Source organism: Mauremys mutica, chromosome 1 (assembly GCF_020497125.1).
Source record: "Mauremys mutica isolate MM-2020 ecotype Southern chromosome 1, ASM2049712v1, whole genome shotgun sequence".
NCBI classification, from domain to species: Eukaryota; Metazoa; Chordata; order Testudines; family Geoemydidae; genus Mauremys; species Mauremys mutica.
Genome location: NC_059072.1, coordinates 110941415 through 110963078, shown reverse-complemented (window position 1 = coordinate 110963078; position 21664 = coordinate 110941415). Strand labels below are relative to the sequence as shown.

General features: G+C 48.0%; 1 protein-coding gene across 3 annotated transcripts in view; it reads left to right on the top strand.

Moving 5' to 3' along the window:
• The window catches only part of LOC123351545 (sodium- and chloride-dependent GABA transporter 2), a 503805-nt gene that overhangs the window by 48294 nt on the left and 433847 nt on the right, over positions 1 to 21664 (top strand). For 2 of the 3 annotated variants that reach the window (XM_044990950.1, XM_044990969.1), the window contains exons 8-13: positions 10750 to 10853; positions 15191 to 15315; positions 16038 to 16150; positions 17125 to 17262; positions 20464 to 20566; positions 21010 to 21110. In XM_044990950.1, the coding sequence (XP_044846885.1) occupies positions 10750 to 10853; positions 15191 to 15315; positions 16038 to 16150; positions 17125 to 17262; positions 20464 to 20566; positions 21010 to 21110 (684 nt within the window). The remainder of the gene's footprint in view (positions 1 to 10749; positions 10854 to 15190; positions 15316 to 16037; positions 16151 to 17124; positions 17263 to 20463; positions 20567 to 21009; positions 21111 to 21664) is intronic. The other variant, XM_044990959.1, reaches the window with a different exon arrangement.

Below are 21664 nucleotides of genomic sequence, written 5' to 3'. Positions count from 1 at the left end.
ATCCGTGTCTGCACTCCTCTGTTCTTTCCTCTCATGTTGGCACCATTATTGTGGCCCTGACCTCTCATGTCAGCTATCGCAATTCCAGTATCTTCCAACTTTTTAAGAAGTACATTTGTCACACCAGCTCCTGTAGTATCATCAATGTCAATAAATTCTAGAAAATGCTCTCTGACAGTCACCATTTCAGGGACATTTTCACTAGGTTGTTGCTGTTGTTACAAAACGTACCATTAAAGTCATTTGTTCCATATGGGTGATGTCAGGTATGCAGTTCAGAATAACAGAGTAATATCTTGCTGACTTCAGATTTGCCACAATCTTCTGTTTGACTTTAGTTGCCAGTAACCGTATGATCTCATTTTGAATTGTGTTTCTAAGGTAGTGGTGTGTGTACATTTCTTGGGTGGTGACTCTTCTTAAATGCTCCTGGAGTACAGCATCAAACTCAGCCATCAGCTTCACAATTTTAAGGCAGTTTCCATTGTTTGGCACGTACAGCTGATCTGAAGTGCCACGCAGTGCTAGGTTTTGGGTAGCAAGCATTCTCACAATGGCAATGAGCCTTTTCAGAACATTTTGCCAGTAAAGAGACTCTGATGCAATCTTCTCTTGATGCTGATCATCTATGGTGGCCTTTATCCTTCGTCTCATCTCAAGCTCTTTCCACCTACGGAATGCTCTCTGGTGATTTGCTGCCTTCTCATGGCATGCCAGATTTCTAGCCAGATTTTTCCAGTCCTTTGTTCCTGTAGAACCCAATGTGGCTGGAACATTAGACTGGAAGAGTTTGCACCAAAAACAGTATGCAGCATTCTGGGGTTTTTTAATACATAAGCCATGGCCTCTCCACTTTGTCACCATTGGGGATTTCATGCCAGTAATGTGTTGGATGGAAACTTCTATTTTCATTGTCTTTGAGGAACATGAAGTTTTTCACTTGCTTTTGCCCATGCAGTACAAGGAAGTCCCTCAGGCTACTGCTCAAGTGGGTCCACAGTCCTGGATCATCTAGACTAAAGAAACTAAACTCAGCAGTAGCTGTTTCTTGCACCCACACCACACTCTTTGATCTACACTTTTCTTCAGGAATGTGCATGGTTACATCCATTTGAGATGGAGATATGGATGCTGCAGTAGCTGCCAGGTCACCTGCACTCTGTCTAACTGGAAGGTCAGGCATCTCCTCACCCCTCACATCCTCACTGTGAACATTTGTGTCTATGCATCTCAGGAGAGCTCCTCCCTGCTTAACTAGAAAAGCTTCCTTTGCTTGCTTTCTTTTTCTGAATGCTTCCCCAGAGAGGCGTTTTCTTTTTTCACTCATGACTGCTGTTCTGTGCCAGCTATAGAGGCTCTCAACACTCAGTTGAAGGGGACAAATAAGCAGGCTGGTAGAAGGACCTGAGTGAGGGAAGATATCAGCATCTTAAGGGCCTAACTGGCTCCTACTACTTCAGTTGATTGCCTGTTCTCAGGTGGGTTCAGGGAAGCAGCAGGAAACAGGAAGCTCCCTGAGAAGCTAGTGTTAATCAGTCCAGGCTCCTGGGGGTGCTGGAGAGGTACATAAGAGGCTCCTCCTCCTCTCTCTCCCTGCAGCTCCTGCTGCTTTCTGTTATTCCCTGTCACCTTTTCTCTTGCCTGCCTGTTATTTCTCTTGTGCCCTCCTTCCTCCAGCAGAGCACTCCACCATCTCTGTGCATCTAAAGCAGAGAGAATACATATGCTCCAAGAGCAGACACAATTTTCTACACTCTGGGTCCTAGTGGCGCCTCCTCCTCCCCCAGTCTGGCACCTGAGGGGGCCGCCTCAGTTTGCCTCATGGTAAGGCCAGCCCTGGCTTTGGTACCCTCCCATCTCACAGGGTCCTACACCCTGGGTTCCAGCCCAGGTTCCTGGCCAGGTTAAGGGTATGTCTACACAGAAGTGAAACAGCCCCACAGCCTGAGCCCTGTGAGCCCAAGTCAGCTGGCATGGGCCAGCTGTGGGTGTCTAGTTCCTGTGTAGACATACCCTTAACCTGGCCAGGCATGATGGGAAAAGTAAAGGGAAGGACATTTTGAGAAGCTGCAGTAACTTATTCTGTGCCTTCCTCCCTCACCTTGGAGTGAGACGGCAGCAGGGGAGGAATTGTGTGATTTCCCCCTCAGTTCTTCTACTCCTGGGTGTTGCGTTGCACACCACCCTTTGCTAAAGGCTGTGCCCAAAAGGTGCACTGTAGCCCTTAGGCTGTACACTCTTTGGGGCAGGGGCCGTGTTTTCCTATGTTTGTACAGTTGGCAGCACAATGGGGCCCTGAGCCTGAATAGGGCCTTTGAGCACTGTGCTTAATATAAACAGTGTAAATATTAATTAACTCAGCACCTCTGGAAATCAGGCCCTAGGTGTCTCAAACACAGCTCCCAAAAATCAGAGGCCCTGCTTGTAAATTTGGACCCAGGAGACTTGTTCAGTGTCTCTCACTGAATCAGTGGCGGTCAGGAACAGAATCCAGGCCCAACTTCCATCCACCAGGCCATGCTGCAAAGCAGTGTGCACAGCCAGGTGCTCCAGTTCTCTCTGCCCATGGCCTTTGCTCTGCACAATTGCGGGGGCAAGCAGGTTTTTGTTCCCACAAATGTCTGGGGCAAGGTGAAATTCTGATTGTGAATGAAGAACAGAGATTCGTGGGGGAAATGATGCTGTTTGCTCTTCTCCTGTTTTTATAAAGTTTGTCATCCAATTGGGACAGATGTGTCACGCGGCCAGTTAGTCTTGTGGCATGGTGGCAGCCAAATAGACTCTGTACAATCTTTCTAGCCCTCGGCACTTCAGCTGACTGATGAGCATGCATACGAGCCACTACCATGTACAGGACAAGCTGAGGCCAGGTGGCAACTGATGGTGTGCATCTCACTCTCCTGCTGCTGCTGTGAAGCCTTGGCTAGCCGCATTGCCAGCATCACAGGGCATGGGTAGCCTCTGGATGTCAGCAGCTTTCTGCAACAGAAAGAGCATCAAGGGAAAAGAGGCGAGAGGAAATTACGGGAGGAGAGTTCAGTAGAACAGATGAGCAAAGCAATTCTGCAGAGTGAGCTGGGAAGGTAGGGCCAGGGGACAGAGAGAAACGATAGTTGTATGGGAGGGGTAATGATGGTCAGTGTATCACCACATCTCTCATTTTGGTGGTCTAAACCCTGCATTGTAGCCCTGGGAGGGTGGGAGGCTGCTCTTGCACAAGGCATTTAAGGAGACTAGGCAGAGGGGTGCAGGCACTGTTCCTACTCTGGAATCCATAAGCTGGGCAGGTGACGAAGATCTCTGCAGACATTTTCAAGGTGGCAACTTGGGAGGTAGGATGCTCCCAGCTTGCCCCTTCATTAAAAGCTTTACATCCTGCTATGATGGCTGATTAAGATGACCCATTGCTCCCAGGAGAATTTATTTGAATGCCCCATATCTCCAGCTAAGTCAATAAAGCAAGTTCACTAATTCAAAAGAAATGTTTGCAGCTCAGGCAACCAGTGAAAGTGGTTTTCGATTGTGTTCTCGGGCCTCTCCCCAGAGTAGCTGGGTGCAGGGTTACTGGGCTTTCCCCTCGGTCACCACTGCCTCCTGTTGTTCACCTCTGACTAGGTCTTGTGGGGCCTAGTCCTCCAGCCGTCACTTAGAAGTTCAATCCCTTTGTGGGGTATCCAAGTCCAGCTGTAGCTGGTCAGACCCCAAGCTGGTATCACCACAGTCCCTTTACCAGCAGCAAAGTCTTTCCAAAGAATCACACTCTTCTTTAGCTGAGTAGCAGGTCCCAGGGCTTCTCTCTGGGCCGCTCACTATAACAAACAAAATTAAACACTATCAAAACATCTCTCAACCCTCTATGGGCTTGAGCCTCTCCTCTCTCTTGGGCTCCTCTTCAGCTCCTTGTTCCTTGTGTGGATCACTGGCCCTGGAGCCTGGCCCCTTGTTCCAGGGGCATGTTAGAGCAGTTAGTTCCACTCCTGTGTGTCTGCGCTCCAGCCACAACCCAGCTCAACTGTTCCCCTCGGCAGCCAGCCCCTAACTGTTGGGCTTCCTCTCTTTTTAAGTCCTACACTCAGCAAAGATGTGGCAAAACAAGGCTAATTACACAGGGCTGGCTAGCCCCAGGATCTTGGCCTTTACGGATATGTGCACACTAACCAGAGGCTCTGATTCAGGTTTGAGCCCAAGCCCCCCTTCTGTCCACACACAAATCAGTCTGACCTGGGTCAGCAAGTACTCAGGACCTGTGTCCTAGGACCTGGTGGGTCAGAGCCTGAGTCCCACTGTGACCTGAGTCCGAGCCCTGTCATTCTGCAGTGTGGATGCAGGGAAAGGCTCCAGCAGCAGGCTAAAAATAGCAGTGTAGGCATGGGAGGCACTGCATATAGATGTGGGAGGCAATGCTTGGTTGTGTGGAGATCCATGTAGGGTACATACTCTGAGGTTCTGGCATGTCTTTACTCTGCTTGTCTAAGCAGTGCCTCCCTGTCTACTCTGCTGTTTGTACTCATGCTAGGTGTGTGTGCCGTGCATGTACTCTACACATTACCATATGTGTAGACATAGCCATAGAGTCTAAGGCCAGAAGGGACCACTGGATCACCTAGTCTGACCTCCTGTATATCACAGGCCATCAACACCACCCAGCACCTGAACAACTGAAATTAGACCCAAGTTTTACAGCCCCACAAGAGCCTAGAATATGATGTGCCATGGGCAGAGAATAGGAGGGACCAAGGTGCACCAGTGCCCAAGGCCCCTGCAATGGCAAGGAAATGATTAAGTGAGATGTACCCAGGGCCAGCTCCAGACCCCAGCGCGCCAAGCGCGTGCTTGGGGCGGCATTTTGCCGGCAGGACGGCAGGCGGCTCCGGCGGACCTTCCGCAGTCATGCCTGCGGGAGGTCCACCAGAGCCGCGGGACAGGTGGACCTCCCACAGACGTGCCTGCGGAGGGGCCGCTCATCCCGCGGCTCCGGGGGACCTCTTGCAGGCATGACTGCGGAGGGTCCGCTGGTCCCGCGGCTCCGGTGGACCTCTGCTCCACCGGAGCCGCGGGACCAGCGGACCCTCTGCAGGCACGTCTGCAAGAGGTCCCCCGGAGCCGCGGGACCGGTGTGCTTGGGGCGGCCAAATTCCTAGAGCCGCCCCTGGATGTACCCAGATAATCCTGGCAAGTGACTCGCACCCACATGCTGCAGAGGGAGGCAAAAACACTCCAAGGTCCCTGCCAATCTGACCTGGGGGAAAATTCCTTTCTGACTCCACATATGGCTTTCAGTTATAGACCCTGAGCATGTGAGCAAGAACCAGCCAGCCAAGCACCTGAGAGAGAGAATGCTCGCTGCCATTTCAGGGCCCTAGCCCTCCTCATCCAATGTCCCATCTCTAACCATGGCCATCCCTGTGCTGTCAGAGGGCTCTAGTAGCCATGATTGTTATAGTCCATATGGTAGGATCCTCTAGAGCAGTGGTGGGCAGCCTGCGGGCCACATGCAGCCCATCAGGGTAATCCGCTGGTGGGGCTGCGAGACAGTTTGTTTACACTGACCGTCTGCAGGCATGGCCGCCCGCAGCTCCCAGTGGCCGCGGTTCGCCATGCCTGTGGAGGGTCAATGTAAACAAACTATCTTGTGGCCCACCAGTGGATTACCCTGACGGGCTGGAGGTTGCCCACTACTGCTCTAGAGGCTCAACCCACAGTTCCGGGAGCTGGCAAATTCCAAGTGGGGGTTACCTGTGCATTGGATGGTAAGAGCATTTTGCTCTGAGACAGCTCCTTTTGTTATTTGTAAAATGCTTTGAGATATTCCAAAAGGAGGCGCTATTTCAGTGCAAAATATTATTAAAGTCCAGTACTTATAATAAATTAAATATATCTGGGACAAGTAAGAGAGGAAGTGCCCTCTAACAGGTTATAACCTTTATGGCTAACTGCATCTCAGGTGTTGGAGGCTCAAGTTGAAAACAGAGTAGGAAGTTATTTTGGTGAACAAGAGTAAATAAAGCATAGAAGGAAAATGAATTAAATAAACTGGACAATTTAGAAAACTACATTCAATAATCAAATTAATATCCAGGTGGGGAGGGGGCTGGAGAATTCTGAACACCAACATACACAGTACCATTCTCCTTGGGAATGATATCCAAGGAAGAGCTGTACTCTCTTAAATTGGGTGCAAAGAGCTCTCTTTTAGCAGCAATCAGGTTCACTTAGGTGGATTGATATAAATGAAGTGGAAGCCTCAATTTAAATCAGCAATGTTTACTGGCTATTGCATTTGTACTTCAGTTGTTTGCTAAAGACAGGTGTATTCTCATTACCATATGTGTAGACATAGCCATAGAGTTTAAGGCCAGAAGGGACCACTGGATCACCTAGTCTGACCTCCTGTATATCACAGGCCACCAACACCACCCAGCACCTGAACAACTGAAATTAGACCCAAGTTTTACAGCCCCACAAGAGCCTAGAGTATGATGTGCCATGGGCAGAGAATAGGAGGGACCAAGGTGCACCAGTGCCCAAGGCCCCTGCAATGGCAAGGAAATGATTAAGTGAGATGTACCCAGATAATCCTGGCAAGTGACTCGCACCTACATGCTGAAGAGGGAGGCAAAAACACTCCAAGATCCCTGCCAATCTGACCTGGGGGAAAATTCCTTTCTGACTCCACATATGGCTTTCAGTTATAGACCCTGAGCATGTGAGCAAGAACCAGCCAGCCAAGCACCTGAGAGAGAGAATGCTCGGTGCCATTTAAGGGCCCTAGCTATATTCATTTTTAAAAGAAATTATATAGCTTAATATTTTCAGATTCTTATTCTATATTTTTAAGTATGTTAGAAATACTCAGTGAAAGAGCCTGATGAGATACAGGATGATGTCTCCCAGAGTCACAGGCAGGGTCCCAACACTTGTGATGGCTTTATCAATCTCTTGAATCCACACATGGGTACCACACATGATCAAGCCCTTAATATAGTAAATGATCTATTGTGCCATATTTATACAGCTTGATCTCAAAAGTTAGATATTTCCCCCCGATTCTTTCTTTATCTAGAAAAGCATCTTTTAACGCAAAGTTTTTGATAGAGGTTCATGGATTCAGCATATTTATTTTGTATTTAAATATTTTAAGAGATTGTAATATGTTTAGGCCTTAGCATCTTTTCTACTAAATTCAGATTTCATTTTAAACAGGTTTATTTTTAAAAAGAACAATTTCTTATTTAAATTAAAAAATCCAATTTAAATTAAAAAAAAATCTGACTAAAATTAATTTTAGTCATCTGGTAAAAGGACATGACCAACTATCATAAAATTAATAAATGACAAGGAATTTTTGTCAGACATGCAGAAGGAATTTTTTGTTGGAAAAATGTATTTCTCCCAAGACCTTGTGGGAGAGAGAACTCAGCAGTTGCAGGAGACAGGGTTTTGTTTTTGTTTTGAAAGTAACTCCTGATCTGTGTAATCCAGCAAAAAATATTGTTCCCAGGATAGCTCTGGATCAGGTGTAGAGAGGCACCTTTTATGATGAACTAGAGGTGGTTTTACCTGTGGAAGAGATCTGGAGCACTTGGGACTATCACAAATGGAGGGAAGTCAGAGGGGACCTCATCATAGAAACATACACACCCTAAGAAGCCTGCTTGAGCAACAGCAGGAAGCTTCAGTGAGGCCGAGAAGACCTGTTTTCAAACCACAAATGGAATGTCCCCTGGCTCAAGAAACATATTTATCGTTTTACAGTGAGAATAAAGGTAGCTATAATCTGAGTTGGTGCTCACTCTGATTACGCTGATTTACAGTAGATCCATATGTTTATAGATGATTATAGGATGGAGTAATATTAACACTTATCTGTTTTATGGACTACTGTATGGCCCTGAGGATGTCAAATGCAGGGCCGGCTCTAGGCACCAGCATTTCAAGCATGTGCTTGGGGCGGCCCTTTGGTGGCGGAACTCCAGCTTTTTTTTTTTTTTTTGCTTGGAGCAGCAAAAAGCCTGGAGCTGGCCCTGGTCAAATAGGCTACAGCTCTGTGCTGATTGGACTACAGGTTGAGAACCACCGGGCTAGGGCTAGGGCCTTGGGGGAATAGATGTATCCCCGGCGCATAGGCCAAGCTTAAGCTTTGTTTGCATTAGTTTCAACACAAAGTGTTTTGATTAAAGCATTAACTCTTGCTAGGGCAAGTACTTCTTTCTCTAAGCACTTGCCCGAAGTGGCAGAGCTGCTCTCTCCACCCTTTGCACTTTGTAGGTGAACTGAAGCCCCTTGCTCAAGTGCTCAGTGATTGCTCCAGCTTTGTGAGGCTCTGTCTTGGGTGGGCACAGGAGAATGGATAGTGTAATATGTAGGTGGCACTGATCTCTATTATGCAATCAACAGTTTTGTTGGCTGGCTGGATTTTTAAAAAATACAACCAATATGGTGAGTTGGTGGGGTTCAAACTGAGCTCTGATGGTAACCAAATCTCTAACACTGGAAATTCAAAATAAAGCTATGGTCTTGCCTACATGGAGGCACTCAGGAAAATTAATCCAAATTAACTAAAGTTGTGAATTTAAAGTGGATTAGTTAAACCACATTAAAACCCATTAATTCAATTTATCTTAATTCACAAACTAAATTGAATTAAGGGCACTTTAATTCTGAATTTAGATGAACTTTCCTGATTTTCCCCATGTAGACAAGCTTTGACCTGATTAAACTGGGATCTGTTCACCTTAAATTGCCAAAAGACAATATCCTACACAATAGCAAGGGTGATTTATTTTTAACCCTCTGCATGCCTGCTATCTCCAGGCAAACTTCATTCTCTGTTCCCTCTGGCCTCACAGATCCATAGACCTCTGACATAACACCCAATGAAATCACTGGGAGTCTTTCCACTGAGTTTGATGTAGGTTGGATTGAGAATTTTGGCTGGATCCCTTACAGAAAGGAAACAGTCTATGGAAGAAATCAAAAGAAAGTTTAACATAAGGGCTCTGCCTTTTCTACCATCCTTACAGATTTTGCTACTTTACGGTGATTGCAGGAAAAACATTTAATGCAGCCGCCTAATGAGCTAGAACAGATATCCCTCTAGAAAAAAACAGGGAAAGGGATCACAGCATCCTGTTACAATGCACATTGATGTGGGAATAAGAATAAAAAAAGACAAAACCAAACCACCAATGACAATTGAATCAAATCAACACTGACACACACAATAGCCTGGGAGAAAGAAATACAAACAGATGAACCAGAAGAGTTCTGGGAAAGAAACAATTCAACCACACTTTTGATCTGAATACCTACCCTGATAGTCTACATTGGGCTTGCTTGCTGTTCATCGGAGAACTTGTACAAAAGAGAGAGAACAAAGTTATCTCTTTTGTGGGAGCAACTACAGAGAGAGGTGATTTGGGGCATATAGGGTGGGCTTTCCCAAAAGTCAAAGTGTTGTGAGAGATGGTTCAGCTGTGCTCTCAGAAGATGCAGGAGGGGACCATCTTTCTTGTTGCCTGAGAGAGAAGGGTCTAATTCAAAGCCCATTGAAGTCAATGGGAGTCTTTCCATTGATTTTAATTGGCTTTGGATCAGGCCCTAAAACCAAGGCCCGGATTGCTTGTAGTTTATAGCACTTCTCGCAAGAGATAGGAGAGGTGTTGACATTGGTGTCTTGGCTACATTGTAATTTAGCTAATTACATTCTTCCTATTGAACTAGTCCTCATTGCCTCTCTTTTTGTAAATAACCCAGTGAACTCTCCTGCAGTGTTATTAGCTAAGACTGACTTCCTTCTTCTTCCTATCCTGTTTTTCACTGCCTCCCTGAGTGCTAAAGGTGAAAGGTGGTATGAAATGGGCGGTGTTATCATTAATAATTGTTATTATTTCCTTCCTCATTAATGTCTTCTTTAGCTTGTCTCTACATCAAGCTGTAATGAAGCCTTTTGAAATAATGTGAGTGTTATCGGTGATTGCATAGCGCTAGGCTTTTAGATTAAAGCTGGCATTGACAGACATATGATGTGACTTTCTTAGAACACTCAGACATGTCCTTGACATGTAGTTCAAATAGACCTCATGATCTCTGACAGGGACTAAAATCTCTCTTCTGTTTCCTCTTTTAGTAACTCTTTATTGTAACAGTTTCAAGTAACTTTTTTCATGAGTTTGTTTTTAAGGGTTTGAATCTTAATATCAAGCCTCAGAGCCAAGTAATACTATAATACATTGCCAGACTCTATGTTTAGCATTGCCCTCTAGTGGATGGAATCAGAACTGCCACACTCTGTGTCATAGCTTCTAAACTGCTAACAGCAAATGGAGAACCTCCTTTAGCTCCAGTAGTTGGAGTCTCCTCTGTGGCATCTGATTTCCTGTCGCTGTTTGGAGAGCTCTTATAGCCACAAAGTCTTGTAGGTTGCTCTAAGGGAAAAATCAGAATCCTTACAAGGTCCTTGGAATTCCCACACACGTGACTCTAAACACCAGTGGGTGCTTTGACCATACTCTAGAATGTAGGAGATCCTGTACATGGCAGCTCTAGAACCCAGCTGTATCTAGACATTCTTGTACATGCTTATCTGCATACCCCTTGTTTAATTTTTCTCACTGTCACTGTTCATGCTGTTTAGGTCAGATCTTTGGCCTCTGGAACCCAGCTGTCTCTCTTCACTTTCTGGAATCTGTGTAGCTGCCTGCCATGTTGGCCTTTTTGCCTCCTCAGCTGTGTTTCTCTTCCTTGCAGGTGTGGATGGACGCAGGCACGCAGATCTTCTTCTCTTACGCCATTTGCCTGGGGTGCCTGACAGCCTTGGGTAGCTACAACAAGTACCACAACAACTGTTACAGGTAATCAGGATGAGATTCTATTGTTCAGGGACCCCCATTCCCACTGTATCCATGTTTTTCCCTGAATGCCATTGAGTCCTTGCAGATAGCAGACAGCTCTGCCAAAGGAGACAGCTGACCAGGTTAAGTTTGAGGAAGTGTCTCATGCTCTCTTTCCTCTTGAGGCAGAAGAGCGCTCTTGCCAGTTGCTGCTTTACTTGAAAACCAATTTCTTCTGCCGTATTTCTGAAACAAAATCCTCCATGATCTGTCCTCAGGAGGAACTTCAGTAGTTTTCCAGCTGCTTCACAGGTGAGAGGTTCCCCCCGCCCCCCAGCTTGCTGCTTGCTCACGTCATAACCCTTTAAAAGCTCTGAGGCAGAATTCTGCTTACGGTGCCATTAAGCAGAAGCATTCTCCCCTTTACAAAGGCTTGTGAGTGGATTTTTCACTAGGAGGGTGGTGAAGCACTGGAATGGGTTACCTAAGGAGGTGGTGGAATCTCCATCCTTAGAGATTTTTAAGGCTCAGCTTGACAAAGCCTTGGCTGGGATGATTTAGTTGGGTTTGGTCCTGCTTTGAGCAGGGGGTTGGACTAGATGACCTTCTGAGGTCTCTTCCAACCCTAATAGTCTACGATTCTATGATTAGGAACACACACAAATGATTTGCTGGTAGCATTTGATTTGAGTCTTTTCCCCCTGAAGCTCTGCCATTCCAGTCAATCCTCACCGTGCAATTCTCTTTGCTATTGCAGTCCTGGTCCCTCACACAACTCTCACTAAACCTCACTTTTGTCCTACAGCAACCACGGGCACGCCAGTCCTGGAAACCACATTCAGTCTTGCCAGTGCATCTGACTCCTAAAATGCAGCTTTCCCCCTGTTGTTCTAGTTAGCGCTGGGCTATCCTTGAACAGAAACTGGCATTCCTATTAAATTATACCAAGTTGTCTGGTAGTCTTGTGAAGTGCGCAAGTGGGGAAGAATGTGAGAGCCAAGTCATTTTCACATTAGATGCTTCCAGCATTTGGAACCATGTCTCCAGTGGTGAAAGGCTCGTGCAGCCCCAGAATGCTACCCACTCACCAGTCAGAACACCTTTTATCTTGATGTGATGTTTATCTGTCAGCACGGTATCCAGATGAATTGTACGAAATGGGAAGAACTGGGGTGTTGCATTTATATACAGACAAGTCCCTCGTACTCTGTCAGTTTAACTACTCTTTAAACTGGGATTTCTTGTCTTTAAATATATTAGAATTTGTTTGTTGTTATTGTGCCCCCTGTAGGTTTGCATGGTGCTTCTCTAAAAGCTAAAGACATGGGCGGTGCTGTGCCCTGAGGAGCTTACACTCCAGTGCCGCAGTCTCTTCTTCCCTTAAGATTAGGTTCACTGCCAGTTGTGGTGGCATGGACACCTGTCCAGTGAGAACTGGACTGAGAGCCCCCCATCTCATTTGAGGGGAAGAAGGATGGCAGAGGAAGGAACAAAGGATTTGTGTTTGAGGCATGGCACAGGAAGACCTGGGTTATTTTCCTGGCTCTGTTGCTGACCTACTGTGACATCTTGGTAACACAGGCAATCTATCTGTGTCTCCATTTCCCTACCTGCAAAATGGAGATAATAACAATTACCTACCTCACAGCAAGGTTGTAAAGAACTTTGATAGCCTCAGATGGAAGGTGCCTTTGAAGTAGAAAGTGGTGGTGGTCCATTCAAGCCATTTAACCATCTAGCCATCAAATAGTAACAACATTCCTTTACTGCTGAGCTGTGCTAGATGAATAGCTCTTTATTTTGATGCCAGTCCTTCATACCATCCTCTTCCCTAGGTAGCTCTATTTCTCATGGATCTGTCCTACATTCTGCAAGCCTGAGGCTTACATAGGAATAAACAGTCAATTTTCAACATGGCAAAAAAATAACAGCAGGGTGCCCCATAGATCACCAAGACCAGTGTTGTTCCTTATAGTCACTAACGATTTGGAAAATGGGGTGGACAGTGAGACAGCAACAAGATGATTTAGGTCAGTTAAAACTAGAAAAGATGGTGAGGAATGTCAGAGGGACCTAACCAAGCTAGGTGATTGGCCAACGTAATGGTAGATGCTGTTCAATGTTGACATATGCAAAGTAATTTATGTAGAAATGAATAATTTGCACTGCTCTCACCTTGTGCGTCCTAAATTAACTGTAAATTTTCTGGAAAAACAGCTGGGTGGTGGTGTGGATGGATCAATAAAGAGAATTACTCATTGTGCAGGGGGTCTGAAAAGCAAATGCAGCATTAGCTTTATAGCCTTATTGATGGATGGATTCATTAATATTATTAATCTGTTAGAGCATAGTGGTCAATATAGGTTCAGTCTCCAAAGGGCTACAGTATCTCCAGAGGGCTATTATCATCATTCCTATTAGAATCAGAGACCCTAGAAGCACATGAGAAACAATTGCAATTAATCACAAGTCCCTTTAGTAACAAATCCACTCTGCAGATAAACCAATCCCACAAACACTGAAATACAATAGCAGATAGAGAGTGCAAAGTGTTTAGCCCTTTGACTGGCATCACATCTCCTGCTGGCAGACCCTGGAGTGTCAGTTGTCATCTTCATCACCATCATAGTCACCTGGTGTCATCCTGGCATCTTCCCATGCGTGTCGTCCCCCTCCCAAATCCCTTGCCCCCAGCACACAGGCCAGTCAACACCCATTTATCCTGAGTTATGCTTACGTCTACTAAGGCCCATATATATGCAGGGATTCAATCCCTTTTTCATACTTCCACATCCCACTAATTTAGGGATGCCCAATTTTCTATAGGCTATTTCCTTAGTTCCCTTTATTTTCATTAACATCTATGTTAATAAGTTACTATAGCAACTTAAGGTTATTAGAGAATCCCACAAAATGTCACTGTTGGCCTTTTGTCACTAAACTTACACACCTGTAGGCTCTGTGTTAAAACATTAACTAATACTTACATTTCACCTCTATATCCTAAATATACTTAAGGTCTTGAATTCTTGGCTACAAATTTTATAAAAAAAGGATATAGATAATAATACTGAATATATTAAATGCCATAAATTAATAGAAATCAATGGTATGGCCTTTCCTGGAATGTAGTGTTCAGTTCTGGTCTCTTCATCTCTAAAAGACAGAACAGAAACCTAGCAGTTCAGAGACAGTGAGAATGACTAGAGGCATGGGGAGACTCGAGTATGATGAGAGACTGAAAAGATTGGGATTGTTTAGTTTAAAGATTTGGTGAATAAAATAAGATGTGATAGAGGTATACAAAATGAACGGTTTAGAGAAAGTGAATTGGGTGCTTCTGTTTATCATGTCTCATCACCAAGGGACAGCCAGTGGCACTGAAAGACAATGAATTTAAAATTGATACAACAAAATTCCTAATGTGCGTAACGTGGAATTCACTGCTGCAAGATATTCTTGGGGACAGAAGTTGACTAGCATTCAGAAAAAGAATCAGGCATTTATATAAGCAATGAGACTATCCACAGGTACATTAGATAAGCTGAAACATAAGAGTTTGTATCCTATCAGACAATCACTAACTGATCGGGTTGTGGTGGGAAGAAACTTCCCTTATGGGCAGGTCATCCTATAATTACTCTCTCTGCAGTTTTTTGCACCTTCTTCTGGCGCATCCAGTACTGGCCACGATCATAGCGAGGATACTGGATTAGATGGGTCACAGGTCTGATTCTGTATGGCAATTGCTATAAGAAGTAGGATGGCCTGGTGGTTAGGGTTCTAGTTTGGGACATGTGAGACCTGGGTTCTATTCCCTGTTCTGTTGCAGACCCACTGTATGACTTTGGGCAAGTCTCTTTGTGCCTCTGTTCCCCATTTATAAAATGGACAAAATATCCACCTCATAAGGGTATTGAGGATAAATAAAGATTGTTAGGGACACAGACGCCATGGTAATGGAGGGCCAGCTGTACCTGATCTAGAGATAGACACGTTGATGTTAATAAATAAAGAGTTCTGAATTTATTTTAGGCTTTGTGACATTATGAGGCTGTCAGTATGTGGGATGAAGAAGCAGCATCAGTGTTATGATGTGAAGATGCACATGTCCTATATTTATCCCCAGATGAATCCACAGCCGCACACTGTCAAGACATTTGCTCAAACATCTGCATAGAAATGATTAATATAGACATATGTGCGTGTCTCTATGTGGGTGCTTTCATCTCATTGGCTGCTGTGCCTCACTGATACTTCTTTCTGAATGGCTTCTCTCTCTCCCATCCCATGCTGATGTTCTTGTCTGATTGACTGGCTGGCTCCCCCGTTCTGATGCTTGTGTTTTCTCCTTCCAGGGACTGCATTGCGTTGTGTTTTTTGAACAGTGGTACAAGTTTTGTGGCTGGCTTTGCAATCTTTTCCATCTTGGGCTTTATGGCACAGGAACAAGGCGTGCCTATTTCTGAGGTAGCGGAGTCGGGTGAGTAGGCTCGGTGTGCAGGAAGAGCAGCGTGCAGGATAGGGTGGGCCATTGCTAATGTGGGACAATCTCTGGTCGCCTAACACTGACCATGGACTCCTTTTCTGCATTGTCTCTGACAAAAGAGCTCCTGTAAAGAGACCAAAGCAGAGAACAGTGACTAAGGGGAGTCCCAAAGCTGCTGACCCCCTAAGAGGCACAATGAACCACAATAAACTAGATTAATTGCAACCCCAGGTTCGAATCCCAGAAGGGTCAACTCAGCTCTTCTGAGATAAATAAACTGAGTCCCAAGGTGGTTACAGCGTGTGGATCTTTGGCATGAAACATTAAGATCTGAGTTCCTGTTTGCTCTGTACAGACATGAGGAATCCACCAGCTCCCAGCCCCAGCCATAGAGGTGGAGCCCACAGCCTGCTGTGACTCGTCTGCCCTCACTCCTGGCAGTAGAGCCGTAGCCTGCTCTGGTTCCTCTGCTCTTCCTCAGCCAGCAATGGAGGCACTGTTTCTTGAATGGTGCTTCCTAGTGCCAGGAGTGAATTCATTGGGGAAGGTGGGGTGTGTTTTGCAGGTGGGTGAGTGCCATAGACCAGTTCTGAGCTGCTAATCTCCCTGATTCTGCTTTGGAGACCTCTTTCTCACTGCCTGTCAGAGTGATGGTGCAGCTGATGGCTTCTAGATTTGGTCCCTGCCATCTACTATAAATGACCCTCTTCTCACAGGGCCTGGCCTGGCATTTATTGCATACCCTCGAGCTGTCGTCATGCTGCCTTTCTCCCCACTCTGGGCCTGCTGCTTCTTCCTGATGGTTGTTCTGCTGGGACTGGACAGCCAGGTACAGATGCACAGACAGGACACGAGTGCTTCCTTCTTGTCTGGCCAGCTTCCCTTCAAACTGACAGCCAACACATTCCACTTGATAAATGGCCAGGTGGTGAGGGAAAGACCTGGGTTCAAGTTCTGAGGTAGCAAAGCACATTCCCCTGTCCAGACAGAGTAGAGCGCCCCAGTCAGCTCTCACTTAATCTAGTATGGGCTCGGCCCATCCGTGTGTCTCAGTGGACAGGGCACTTGACGGGGGTTCAGGCAACCTGGGTTCTATTCCCAGCTCTGCTACTGACCTGCTGTGTGACCTTGGGCCAGTAACTTCACCTCAGTTGCCTGTCCGGTCTATCTAGAGCGTAAACTCTCTGGCGCAGGAGCTGTCCCGCTATGTGTTTGTCTAGTGCTTGGTACAATGGGGCCCCAATCTCAGCTGGAGCGTCTGTGCGCTATGATAGTAATAATGTCATGCTCACTGCAAGCCTCCTCCTTCCATCCAGCTCCTGCAGCATAGGGAAGAGCTGCAGCCCATTCTGTGGTTGTGTGGGAAGGGGTTTGAGCAGATGTCTTGTGAAACCAGGATTCTGGTTTCCAGCAATACCTTCTGGAGTCAGGGCTGTGGTTTCAGCAGCACCGCCTAGTGGGAACTTTCAGCATGGCACTGGTATGGATTTTAGAGCTCCGCTGCTGGAGCATGGAAGGAAGGCTGTGAGCTGATTTCAGCAGCATGCCTAGTGGGGGATTGGGAAATGGCCTAGCGCTGGTTTCCAGCAGCACGACCTTAGTAAGGGATTGAGGCATGGATGCGAATGGAAGTTCCTAGGACAGCCGTGGCACGGCTGGGGCTAGCTCTCAATGTTGAATGTATGCGGTCTCTCCTGGCTGAGGGAAACCTGTCCTGAGAGCAAGAGGCCGTGGAGCAATGAAGCCCGGCCAGCTGGCATAGTAGGAGCGTGCTGACAGGTGTGTGAATTCTCTTCTTCCTAGTTCGTCTGTGTGGAGAGCCTGGTGACAGCTGTTATGGACATGTACCCCACCATCTTCCGAAAGCAAAACCGCCGTGAGATCCTCATCTTGCTTGTCTCCATCCTCTCCTACCTTGTAGGACTGGTCATGCTCACGGAGGTAGAGCTCAGAGACAGGAATCCCTCCCTCCATCCCTCCTGTAGCTCACAGTCTGTGGGGTGCTCCAGTCATCTCTGACTGAAATCCTCCTGGGCAGAAAGAGGACTTTAGACCCTGTGGCTGGATTAGGAGCCCAGCTGCAGCAATTCCACCTTGGGCTGCAGTCTGTGCTCTCCTAAGATAAGCAGTGTTGGGTCAGTGCTCAGATGGGAGACCTCTAAGGCGCACCCCAGGTGCTGCAAACAGTGGTGTTACTGATTCAGTAGGTGGTGCTCTGCCCTCTTACTTCAGTACTGAATCTCAGCATGGGACTAGTGGGCACTGTGCTGCTGGAGTTGGCAGCTTTGGGGCGGGGTTTAAAGGGGACTCCTGACCCGAGTGGTCAGTAAGGATTCCGGGGTGTCTTTTACAAGAGCTGCTCTGCAGTGATGTGGCCCAGTTCCAGCGCAGGGTTTTACATTCTGCCTCGCTAAACATTCTTTCAACTGGATAGTGCAGCTTTCATTGCCTGTCCTAAACTCTCGTGGACCATTGCTCTGTGCTGGCCTGTGAGAGAGTGTTTTGAAGGTCAGGACTTTTCAGAGTTTCATGCTGCAGCCACTTCCTCAATCAGCCCAGCCTTGAGAGCAGCTGCTCTCAAGCCCTGCCAGGCCACTTTTAAACCCCTCACAGCAGGAGCAGGGTTTCACCCTGCTACACCCCCCCCCACCTCAAGAACCCCTCCACCGGGGGGAGGGGGCAGGAGTGTTTGTCCTACCGGCCCAGCTTTCTCCTCAACTGGGCCCTCAGGACATCCCTTTCCTGCCGCAGGCTCTCCAGTGTTTGGAGCAGTCTGCTGGCTTCGTCCTTAGTCTGGGTCCCCATTGTAGACCTTCCTGGTCCTACGTGGGTTCCCACTTCCATTTGGGTTCCCACAACAGCCCTCCCGGCCCTTGTGTGGGTTCCCCCTTCAGTTTGGGTTCCCACATTGGCCCTTCTGGCCCCTATGTGGGTTCCCTTTTTTAGGTGGGGCCTCTCTGCCCCAGCCCCCTTCTCTCTGGGGGCCTCAGTCTGGACTACCCCTTCCTGGCGGCTAGTCCCAGACCGAGCCTTGGTTTCAGGCACTTCCCTTTTCTGTCTCGGGGGCAATGCCTCTTTAGGTGGCCCTTGGTGTGGCAGTGGAAGCACCCTTGGCGCCTTCCCCCTGCCACGGCCCCAGTCCTGGTTGTGTGGGCCCTAGCCCTTTCTTCTGGGCTGGCCCGGGCCTTGGGAGCTCCATGAGGGCACACTCTCTTCAGGTGTCCCTGCTCCCCACAAGCCCAACAAGTTGGGGGCCCCCTGTTACTCTCACAGGGGGAGCCTTGTCTGGGTGAGGCCTCTCTGCCCCAACCCAGTAGGGGCACACCCTTCTCCACTGTCCCCGTCGCCCGTAGGCGAAACAGTCTTTAGGCCCCGGCCCTGGCCTCCAGCCCAAGGTGCCTGGCCCCCGTTGAGGTCCGTGTGCCCTCCCCCACAGCAGCTGAAGCAGCCCTGCTTGCTGCTCAGCGAGCCGGGCCACACAGGCTCTCCAATAATAGTCTCTGTTCATTTCTTCAGTCTGTCAAGTCTCAAAGTCCAGGCAATAGTCCCATAGTCCTTGCCCCGGCCCCTTGTATCAGGGGCGGACCGCTATACCCGCATTCTCCGCCACGTGTAGATGGGTCGGACTCACCCCTGCGGCGCCTCCTGCTGGTGACTCCGGGAATTAGCTCAGTCCAGCGCTGGAGCGCCCTCTGCAGGCTGGTGACCCACCTGTCCTCTGGCCCCCGTGTCCTTCCCTGGACCCGGTGCCCTTTCACATGGGGGTGCTGCCCTTGGCAGTAACCCCTTTCTCTCTGAGTCTCCCCTCCTTAGGGAACCCCAACCCTCTATCCCCACCTTGCCTCAGTATTGGCTACTGCCAGTCATTGTCTAGCCCCACACTCTGGGGCAGACTGCAGTATCAGCCTACTCATCACAGGCAACGGGGTTTGGACCTGCTGCCTTGGCCTACCCCTGGGCTGTCCTCTGCAACCCCCAGTACCTGTTAGCTCAATGTTAGGCCGCAGCCTGGGGCTTTCCAGGCTGGAGCTCCCCAGCTCCTCTGCCTTTCCCCAGCCCTGCTTCACTCAGGTATCCAGTTTCTAGCTCCCTGCAGCCAGGCCCTTCTCTTTCTGAAGGCAGAGAGAGACTGCCTTTCCTTCTGGCTTCCCTGGCCTTTTTATAAGGCCTGTGGCTCAGTTTGGGGCGTGGCCCCAGCTGCAGCCACTTCCTCAATCAGCCCAGCCTTGAAAGCAGCTGCTCTCAAGCCCTGCCAGGCCACTTTTAAACCCCTCACGGCAGGAGCAGGGTTTCACCCTGCTACACATGCAAACCAAGCCCTATCCCGTCTCATTTGAAGGCTATTGGAGCATCTTTATCCCTTTCTTCCTTACTTGATGGGACCCTCATGAGCACTATGTGCACAGTAAGCTGCTGGGCCTGGTTCTGACCTCACGTCTATTTGTGTAAACTGGGATTAGCCCCATGGAAGTGGATAGAATTCCGTTGGCGTAAAAACTGGCGTGAGATCAGGATTGGGCCCAGGTTCCCTTTTGGCAATGGGAGGGGGTGATTCTCTCTCTCTCTCTGGCTCCTTCTGTCTCTCTTTGGGCCTGGTGTTTGAAAAGCGGCCCCCGATTTTGCACCTGCAATTTTGTGCCTGGAATTAATTGCAGGCCTGTATTGTAGCAGCGCCTGTAGAATTAGGCAACTAAGCCAGCTAAAATTTGGGCCGTCAATGATTTGGGCCTGCAAAATTGCACTCACAGTTATATCTGGGTGCAAATTTGGAGTCTGAGTTGATTTTTGAACATTAGACCTGTGGGTCTCTTTTCCCATTTCCCACTACCAGGCTTATTTTTAGGACAGTCTGAAAAAAATAACTCTGAACATCTGGGCAGTGACTTATCCTCTCCTGGAAACGAGAGGCTGCAGAGAGAGCAGGGATGGAATCTCGGGACAACAGGATTTCCACAGAGGTCCCCAGTACAGATCAGGTTTTGGCCAGGTTGGGCTTAAAAGGGGAATGCTTGTCATTGGGCTCTGTAAGGAGATGGTGGGGCAGGAAGGTGCCAAAGACCTGAGTTGGTTCTTTCTCCAGCTGAACGGCTTGACTTGTCCCTTAGTTAGATTTCTTCTCACTCTCTTCTTGGCCCCTCCCAGGGTGGGATGTACATCTTCCAGCTCTTCGATTACTACGCTGCCAGTGGCATGTGCCTGCTCTTCGTTGCCATCTTTGAGACGCTTTGTATCGGCTGGGTGTATGGTGAGTATGGGCCTGGTGGCCAGCAGCTTTCACTGACTCCGAATCCCTGCGTGGACTCTTGTCCCCTCACTGGGGCTGGTGTCTCTGTTATCCCCAAGAGCACCAGGCCACAGATCCCCTTCGTAAACCTGGCACATTGGAACCCTTTACAAACAGTAGCACAACGTGCCTTCACTTCAATGCCCAGGGACTTAGATGGTGAGAGCTTCCTGACAGCAGAGCCCTGGGGGAGCTGGCTGGAGAAGCTGCCTCATGCCAGCAAGGAAGTCCATGACCCTAACAAATTTCCTGTTTGCGCTTATCTGTATTACCCATAATGCTCCATTTCTGAGCTCTCTCCTCTCCACATGGGTCTTCCTGTTGGTCAGTATCCTCTCTGGGCCATGCAGACCATTACTCTTGGTCCCTTTTGTTAACAGGGTCTCATTCCTTGTCTTTCTCAGGTGCTGATCGTTTCTATGATAACATTGAAGACATGATTGGTTACAGGCCATGGCCTATTATCAAATACTGCTGGCTCTTCATCACGCCAGCTGTCTGCATGGTGAGAGCTTGGAGGCCATTGGTCTGGGGGCCTGAGAGAGGAGTGGGGCTGGTTGGATTGTTGTGGGAGTGGGGAAATGGATCGCTCTGGGACCCCTGTGTTGGGGACATATTGAGTAGGTAGTAAGCACTTTCCCATGGAGCAGGCAAGCTTGTAATGGCTCACTGGCTCAGTGTGGCCATCACGTTGTCCTCCAGCAGCTGATCCTTAGAAGGTAATAACCCTACTGCTACTGACAGCTATGGTACGTCTACACGGCCAGCAGAAATCCACGGCAGCAAGTCTCAGAGACAGGGTCTGCAGACTCAGGCTCATGCTACGCCACTAAAAAAAGCTGTGTAGACATTTGGGGTGGAGCTCAGGCTCTGCTTCAGAACCTGAGCTCCAGTCCAATTCTGAATGTCTGCATAACTATTTCTAGTGCTATAGAATGAGCCTGAATCTGTAGACCCAGGCTGTGAGACCCTCTGCAGCAGGTTTCTGCTGGCTGTGTAGACATACCCCTAGCGAGCAGACTCCCACTTTAGCTCAAGTGGCCTGTGGTTTGCAAGCCA